The 8,283-nt window shown below is 32.3% G+C and overlaps 2 protein-coding genes across 3 annotated transcripts; both read right to left on the bottom strand.

Annotated features, from left to right (window-relative positions):
• Positions 1-1,981: 1,981 nt before the first annotated feature.
• LOC121209703 (uncharacterized) lies at positions 1,982-2,897 on the bottom strand. The gene has a single exon (XM_041080872.1). It carries the CDS (start codon positions 2,623-2,625, stop codon positions 2,122-2,124), a length of 504 nt encoding a protein of 167 aa, XP_040936806.1. The 5' UTR covers positions 2,626-2,897; the 3' UTR covers positions 1,982-2,121.
• A 1,137-nt stretch (positions 2,898-4,034) lies between these two features.
• LOC121209702 (acidic leucine-rich nuclear phosphoprotein 32-related protein) lies at positions 4,035-7,500 on the bottom strand. Of its 2 annotated transcripts, XM_041080867.1 has the most exons (3): positions 5,949-7,500; positions 4,760-5,033; positions 4,035-4,339 (listed from the first exon to the last, which is right to left on the bottom strand). In XM_041080867.1, the coding sequence occupies exons 1-2, from the start codon at positions 7,059-7,061 to the stop codon at positions 4,776-4,778; spliced, it is 1,371 nt and encodes a 456-aa protein (XP_040936801.1). In that variant the 5' UTR covers positions 7,062-7,500; the 3' UTR covers positions 4,035-4,339; positions 4,760-4,775. The 2 variants fall into 2 exon arrangements, with proteins under 2 accessions (XP_040936801.1, XP_040936797.1); XM_041080863.1 differs by lacking the exon at positions 4,035-4,339 and having other exon boundaries at positions 4,539-5,033.
• Positions 7,501-8,283: the final 783 nt, after the last annotated feature.

Genomic DNA, 8,283 nt, shown 5'->3' with positions numbered 1-8,283 from the left:
TCTTCTTGTGTTTCAGCCACCCTTGTTTAGTTTGGCAGTTAGTTATTGCTTTTCAGTTTTCTTTAGGTTGAAATATCTTGTTAGTCCTTATACTTTGATGAAATTTGAGATTTAGTCTCCATGCTTTAAAAAAATAAAAACCAATCCCTCTTGCTTTTCGATTTACAAGGTAAAATATGAGATAGGTCCTTGTACTCTTTACAAATTTAGAATTTTTACTTTTATTTCAAAGAATTTAGTTGCTCTGCTTTTTAGATTTTAAATTTCAGGTCTAATTGTGTTGGTGTTACATTTTGAAATAATAATAATAATTGGTAGCTATGTAACTAAAAAAATAGCGTTATAATGAACCTAAATTTAATGAAATAATTCTAACAATGTTAATAGTTGGACCTGAATTTATAAATTTACAAAGAGTATAGGGACTTATGTCATATTTTAACCGATTAAAAAATCTTAGCTCAATCACTAAAATCGTAAATATTTTTCTATCAAAATTTGTCAACTTGGAAGTCTGATTAGGTCGTCCTCATATGATGTGGCATATGATTGACAATAAATAAATATGGTAAGTTGACAAATTCTGATAGAAACTACCAACAATGATAATAATTTGAGTTAAGATTTTTTTAAATTGAAAAAGTAAGAGGATTGAATTTTTAAATTTTAAAGTATAAAGATTAAATCTTAAATTCTATATAAGTACAGGGACTAACAACATATTTTAACTTTCTTTTTACTATTTCCTACTTTACTGCCTATTTTTTAGTTTATATAGAAAATTTTGGCTAGGGTCAGGATAAGAATACAAAATGTTGGGGTTCAATTTAAAATCTTTATGCAAAAAAAAACTGTAATATTAAATAGTAGAAGGGCTTAAACATAAATATGCCCATTTCATCCCACCCCTGATTATGTAGAATATATTTTTATAGTTCATATAATTCTTCCTTAAATCCATCATAAAGGTTGGTATAGCAACTCACTAATAAACGTGTAAACTTAAGAATCGGTAAATGTACCTCATAGGTCCTTTTATTATAGGGATTTAATCAAATTAGTCCTTTACTATTAGATTAATCAATTTAGGTTCTATACTATAAAAAAGAATCATATAAGGCCTAATTGGAATAAGAGTCAACATTTATTGTTTAAATAATATCATTTATTGATTAATAGAGTTAATATTTTTAAAATTCTTATGGTTTTGTAAATGAAAACTTTTGTTTGAAATTGAACTACAATTGAAAAAAATTTCAAAACATTTTCTATACAGTAAATGTTAACTTTGTTACAATTTGAACTTATTTGATTCTTTTTAATAATATAAGGACCAAATTGATCCATTTTAAAAGTTTACTTTCCTATTGTAGAACAACTCACATCCGTTTTCTGAAAGATGTAAGCAAATGCAACTATCAATATTTTGGGAAGTACATAAAATAAATTTGTGTGTGGTTGTCATGAAGTTGCAATATTTTTGTTGAGACCCAATTGAAGTACTCAAAGTTTGTAGTTTTTATGTTAAATTGCTTTCAATTTCATCATACCTTAGGCCTTTAAGTGTAGATTTGAGGAGCCAAGAATGCAATAAACCCTTCATTTAACTTAATCATTAGTTGGAACTTTAGACCGTAGAGCATATTTAAAACATGCTGATCAATTTTTGAGCATGTATATACCTATTTCATGGACAAATTGAATTCGATGTTGATCAATTTTATTTGTGTTTATTGAATTTTATTATATTTAACTTTATTTCGATTTGATCCCTCAATAGGTTCACTAGAATTTATCTTTAAAAAACAATAAAATAACCAACATATGTTGCATATAATGGGAAAGTACATTATACTTTTAATGGGAGAATTCAAACTCTAATCTTAAAAATATTATTGTTGAAAAAGACGGCTATAAACCTCGAAAAGATTTGTTTAAAATAAGCAAAACATTTTATGCAATTTTCTAGTGAAACAAAATGTAAAACCAAAAAGTTCTTTATTGATTTAACCTCTTTAGAATCCTTAAGCAGCACATTCTAATCAACTATATATAGTAAATTAACCATGGCCACACAGCAAAAGATAAGACTAGCAATGGCCCTATACCACATTATCTTCTTTACCCAAAGCACTGATCACTAGGAAGAGGACCTGGAATGGAACCACTCTGCAAGAACTGCAACCCAAAAGCAACCAAAATGGCTAGCAATGATAAGAACGATAACCCTTCAACTGCTCCCAACAACCCAAAAGGTCCATTAGGCAAACCCGAACCAGTTTTGGCTTTGGTGTATAAAGACCAACCCACAATCCCAACCACAACTAGGTAGCTAACACCTTCAAGTGCTCCTATGGAACCACCTGGTCCAGGGGGTAAACCACACCCTGTAGTCTTGAGTGTGTATAAGGACCAAGCAATCACTGGGTTGGCAACCAAGCCACCGGCTATTGCGGCTTTGTCTATGGTTCCATTGCCGCTTTCACTGGTGTCCTTCGCCATGGCTAGGACTTTGAGTGGGGTGTGTAACTTGGGTTTTTTATATGTAAGGATGAAAGTATGGGGTTTTAGTAAAGGTAAGGAGATTGATGGCGGCGATAGTAGCAGCATTTTTGAGGCATCCATGGCTAGAAGAGAGGAAAGAGAGGAGTTTTTTTAGTAGGTGGTTGGTGCTGGTGGTGATTTTGCTAGTATTTTAGGACCTTATCCATATCAGTAAAACGGACCAGGTGGAGACTAGAGAGGCTCTTTGGCTCTTGCCCCTTGGTCACAAATGAACTAAAGCCATTCACCATTTATCTTTGGAATTTTTAATTTTTTTTTTATTTTTCAATTAATATGAGATACCATCTCTATTTATTTAGCTTAATGGGAAATAGAAGCTTAATTTTTGTGCGAGCTACAACCCATTTTGATTGCTTTTTGGGAAGTTTCAATTTCAGATAATTTTGATATTGGATTGTTTTGAATTTAAGGTTAGTATCAAGTTATATATTTGTGTTTGAATTATTTTTAGTTTAAGATAATCCTTATATAATTTCAAGTTCTGATATTTTGGAATCGGATCAAGTTGGGATCATGTTGTTTTGTTTTCAAGTCATTCAAATTTGAGACTTTGGTCATTATTAGGGTTGAGTAAAAAACCGACCAGAACTAAGATATTTGAACAGTTTCTAGAATATAAGTTCAAAAACTACATTTACTCTAAATCAAACCGAATTTTATCTTTATTTAATATATAATTAATTTTAATTTTTATAATATAAAAATAAATATATTATAATTAAAATAGTAAAATAATTTAAAAATTCTTGAAATTTTTTTTACATTTATTAAAAAACCCTTGAAAATTTATCAAATAATATTTAAAAGTCATGAAACAAAACTCATTTCATCAAAATAAGTCTAAAAACAAAAATTTAATATAGAAAAATTCAAAAACTGAACTGTGACAAATCAACTTATGATGAATTATTCAAAAAATTTTAATAAGTACGACTGAACCAAACCAAACCGTTATCACCCTTAATCATTATAAATTCAAATAATTTTAATCAAGTTCGAGTCAAATCATTTTAAATTTAGTTCATCTAAAGTTGGAATGAATTCAAATTCAAATTCAATGAGTTTTTATCTAGTTTTATGAATCTACCCTTAAGAGAGGTTGGAAACAGCTGAAATACATAATTAAAATAAGCAATGGGCCAAAAAGAGAAATTGTGCCATCAAAACGCAATACTTTAGCTACGATTAGACCGTGAAGGTATTGGGCTTTACTGACTAATGATTCACAGACTGGCCCAAATCATTAAAACATTGGATAGATAACCATAGTTAAAACATGCTCAAAAGTCCCTATATTTTATAGGGATTCAAATTTTAGTCCCTCTATTTATTTTTTTTAAATTCAAATTTTAAGTTTAATTGTTAACCCCTTCGGTTAAATTTGCTAGTAATTGTACTTAGATATTTAAATCTGAAAAGTAGAGCACAGAGACTTTGAACAGAATTTAACCTAAGAAGCTGCAATTTCATTTTCAAGCAATCTCTTCAATATCTACTAATCATATTGGACCATACAAAAATGACAAAACTTCATTGTGATAATGGCAGATACCAAATGGATGAAATCTCAAACCGTTGGATCATATTCAAAAAAAAAAATTGAAATCTGACAATCATCATGCGAAGGTCCCATTGCCACATGAGACGTAAAAAGAGAATACACCTAAACCTGATCCCTCTTTTACTATATATTAACCAATATAAAGCTTGCCACATTGCCCACTTGCTGCACTTCTTAAATTAAAAACACATCCCACCAATCACAGCTTGACACCTGTGATAAACAAAAGGAGTGAGTTGGTCCAGGAATCTCATTTCACTCGCTATGAATCAAAGATGTGACTCACTTCAACAATCCTTGAACCTTACAAAGGGTTTTATGTAAAATATAAACACAGACTCATTTCCCTCCAATTTCCACTTTAGAAATTGACTCACTGAGTCATGAGAAGTGACAAACATAGGCGGTAAAATTCCTTCATAACTGCCATTTGAATTTAACAAAGTAATAACGTCTATATATAAGAGAGGAAAAAAAAGAAAAGCCCTAACGACTTTTTGAACTAAAACATGTACCAACATACACCATTTTTTCACTCTATCAACCAATCTAAAATCTATCATCGAGTCGATTGATGTTTTTCCGATTTTTTTCTTTTTTTAAAAGCATTAATATGGGAAAAAAGAATCTAACCCTGGATTGGAACAAACTAACGATGCTTCTTTGATGCCTTTGCAAACTCGATAACATCATCATCTTCGTCATCGTTATCTTCTTCACCATCATTGCTATAGTCCTCCTGATTGTTGTTTCTCTTTCTCTTATGTTGCGAAGATGATGGCAGCACTTGAAGTTCATGGTCGTCTTCAACTTCTTCTTCCTCTTCCTCTTCCTCTTCTGCATTGTTTTCTTCATTGTTCCTCGGGTCAACAGGTTGAACTAGGTAACCTTCACCGTAGTCTTCATCCTACCATTACCGGTTGATAAAACAAGTTTAAAGATAATTCTCAATCATGTATAAAACAAGGATGAACAGAGTAAAAACACAACCACAATACTCGCATGCAATCGTTTTTTCCGATGGATAAAGAATGGGTTTATATAATATGCAGCAAAACTATTTTAACTGCAATCATTGGAACATAATGTCCAACAATCAAGTTGCAATTGATTTTGTAAATGAACTCCTTAGTGGAATAACTAATATTGTCAGAGAACCAGAAGAACATAAAAGAGAACATTGAGTCCCCTCAAAGAAAAATATTTTGGACAATAAGGCTTAAACCAGGCCACAGAGAAGCAACATAGAACTAGTTAACAAGTGTATTTTCACGACAAAGAACTTGCTCAAAATCAGATTAAAGCAAAAATCAAAGACAAAAACCCAATTCACCTTCATTGGCAAGGAGAACATACAACAACAAATATCAACAGTTCGATACACTTTGACTTTGACAGATTTCAAGAAAAGCATTTCATACATCTTGGGGTTAAATTAAAAATCCAAAACAAGTATGTTTCGAAGTAATGTATGTACTAAAATCACCAAAGGCATGTACAGAACTATAAAAACAGCATGTTTGTAAGAACAGTTTACTCTTTGATATTAGAGGGCAACTAATTTGCCCATTTTTCAAGTAAAAGGAGCAATATACAATCTGTACTAGGTACAGGGGCCTCAATGGTACTTTCAACAGATTTCTAACAACAAAGCTAGTCTCATTTATGAAATGCTTAACTGTGACGTAAGGCCTATATGAATGCATCCATGTTTACTGACCTATCTATACCATTCCAATCAAACAAATCATAGTTGGCAGAAAGTAGAAACTAAAACAAATCAATTAGGTTAAAAAATCATAGCAAGCAATAAGGAATTCACCTCCTCTTCACCGTCTTCATCATCATCAAATTCCACATCATCTTCAACACCATGAACTTCCTCTCCAGTCTCACCATTATCATCCTCATCATCCCCATCATCTTCTCCATGTTCATGGCCATCAATCTCCCCTTCTGTACTCGTCAACCGCCCCGTACTCTCTGGCTCAGCCAAATCCCCTTCATCATTATCTACCTCTTCTTCCTCATCATCCTCCTCATCGTCGTCGTCATCCTCTACCCCATCTTCCTCATCATCACTATCCCCAATTTCATTAACTTCTACAACATCTTCTTCATCCTCATCATCATCATCAATTTCAGCACCAGAATAATTATCCTCCCCCTCATCATCCTCGTCTTCTTCTTCATCGTCATCATCATCTCTCCCTACTTCCTCAATCCTAAAACCATTAGCCTCGTAGCTTTGTCCATTTACTCTTCTACCTGTTTCTGCCTCTTCTTCATCAGCATCACTCTCTTCGTACTCATCCTCATCAACAATCCCTTCCCCGCCTTCACTATGTCCGTTTTCCATTCTATATGGCCGATCCTCACCGTCAATTTCACCACTACCTGGATCATATTCATCATCATCCTCTTCATCTTCCTCCTCTTCATCAGACTCCGGCCTTTCATTCTCCTCAGCATCCATTTTATCCAAATATTTCAGCGATTTAATCAACGCAAAAACCCTAGACCGATAATCCTTAACTCTTGTAACCGGAGACTCATAAAGATCAAGAGAAACAAGCTTAAGCTGCGCAAGCGGAGCAAGATCCTCAATATATTGAATCCGATTGTTCGACAAATCCAGGTCTCGAAGCGATTCCAGGCCAGCTTCCACCAAAAACTCAAGACCACCTGCGATCCTATTGTCGGAAAGGATAAGTTTCTGAAGATTCCGAAGACGAGGAAACTGCTCTAGAGACGAAACACCTATGTTAGCAATTGAAAGGTGTTGAAGATTCTCAAATCGTTCCAAGATGCTCGGCGGCGGTAAGCGACCTTGAACGCACTTCACCGCACCGTCAAGTGTCAAGGTTCGAGCCGCCGCGTGGTCAGTTTGGCCGTCTAACGCTGTCTCCACGGCTCTCTCCCAGATCTCGTCCATCAAATACGACACCGTTTTTTATCTCATATACCTATTTCTATAAACAAATATTAAATTCAAAGCTCCTTTTACCTATATTTTTCTAAAGAATACACAGATTCAAAGGGACGGTTCTAAAAGGAAGAGATTAAAAAGCGTCATTTGTACTAAAAAAACACAGTAAGCAGAAAAATCAAAAGTTCATTCGTAGCTATGAAATTTTGGGGCAAAAAACAATAAAACATAAACGAATCCAAACCCTAAATTTCTAAAGATCAAAATATTTTTTTTCGATTTTTAATCTATTTCAACAGCTAAAAGCACTGCTAAAGATTCTTCTGATTCAAGTTCTAAACACTTGAAAAATTAAAATTTAAAAAAGAAAATCAATTTCCTTTTGTTCCTTTGTTCCAAAAGTTCGTGGTTCGTGGCTAGGGTTAAGGGGTGCGGTTTTTTGTTAAGAGAGAAAAGGAGGTGGTTTTGTGGGGATTAATGGGAAAATGTGAACCGTTGGATTAAGGAAAACACGGATCGGTGACGTGGATGAAATGAACGGTAGAGATTGAAGGTAGATGTGTTTGTTTAAGGGAAAGGAATGTAGGTAGATCAGAAAGAAAGAGCAAGGGCGGAGATTAGAAGATTGCCTATAAAGTTTTTTTAAATTTACGGAAATGCCATTCGGGTTTATCCATAGACAGCTGGATAATTAGCTAAGCATTACGATGCATGAAACGGAAACGAATTTTTATTAGCAATGGGAATAATTTTGTTTTGAGCGAAATTAAACCAAATTTTAAGGCTAAATTGTATTAAATTATTATTTAAAATTTTAAAATATGGATTTTGTATTAAATGCTGATGGTTAAAAAAATTAAAATATGCTTATGAAATTCTAATTTTGATAAATGTATTAGAAGAATAGATAATTTAAAAGAATTAAAAGAGTAAGGGTAAATTAATTGTTATATATATTATATTAAAGAGTAAATTAGTATTTTTTCTATTAAAAATATCATCCAATTTTATTGTTAAAATTAGTGTGGTTAATAAAATAATTAGACAGTAACATATAACGTATCACATGTACTTTATACTGATGTATAAAATCTAAATTTTAATAATAAAAATGAATGAAATGTTCAATAAAAAACTTATCTTTTTTATCCATTTTTTAAGTAAAAGAATAAAATAAAATCTGAATCTTAATATAAAGAATTTTATAAACAACTAAATCAATTATCAT

Source organism: Gossypium hirsutum, chromosome A02 (genome assembly GCF_007990345.1).
Source record: "Gossypium hirsutum isolate 1008001.06 chromosome A02, Gossypium_hirsutum_v2.1, whole genome shotgun sequence".
Taxonomy (NCBI): domain Eukaryota; kingdom Viridiplantae; phylum Streptophyta; class Magnoliopsida; order Malvales; family Malvaceae; genus Gossypium; species Gossypium hirsutum.
This window is presented reverse-complemented; position numbering and strand designations above follow the sequence as displayed.

What these genes read in the sequence shown, in the direction of transcription:
- LOC121209702 (XM_041080867.1), bottom strand. Translation starts at nt 7,061, where the DNA reads ATGGACGAGATCTGGGAGAGAGCCGTGGAGACAGCGTTAGACGGCCAA. An exon ending in ATGAAGACGGTGAAGAGGAG is followed by an intron (nt 5,034 to 5,948) that starts GTGAATTCCTTA and finishes CGGTAATGGTAG; the next exon opens with GATGAAGACTACGGTGAAGG.
- LOC121209703 (XM_041080872.1), bottom strand. Translation starts at nt 2,625, where the DNA reads ATGGATGCCTCAAAAATGCTGCTACTATCGCCGCCATCAATCTCCTTA.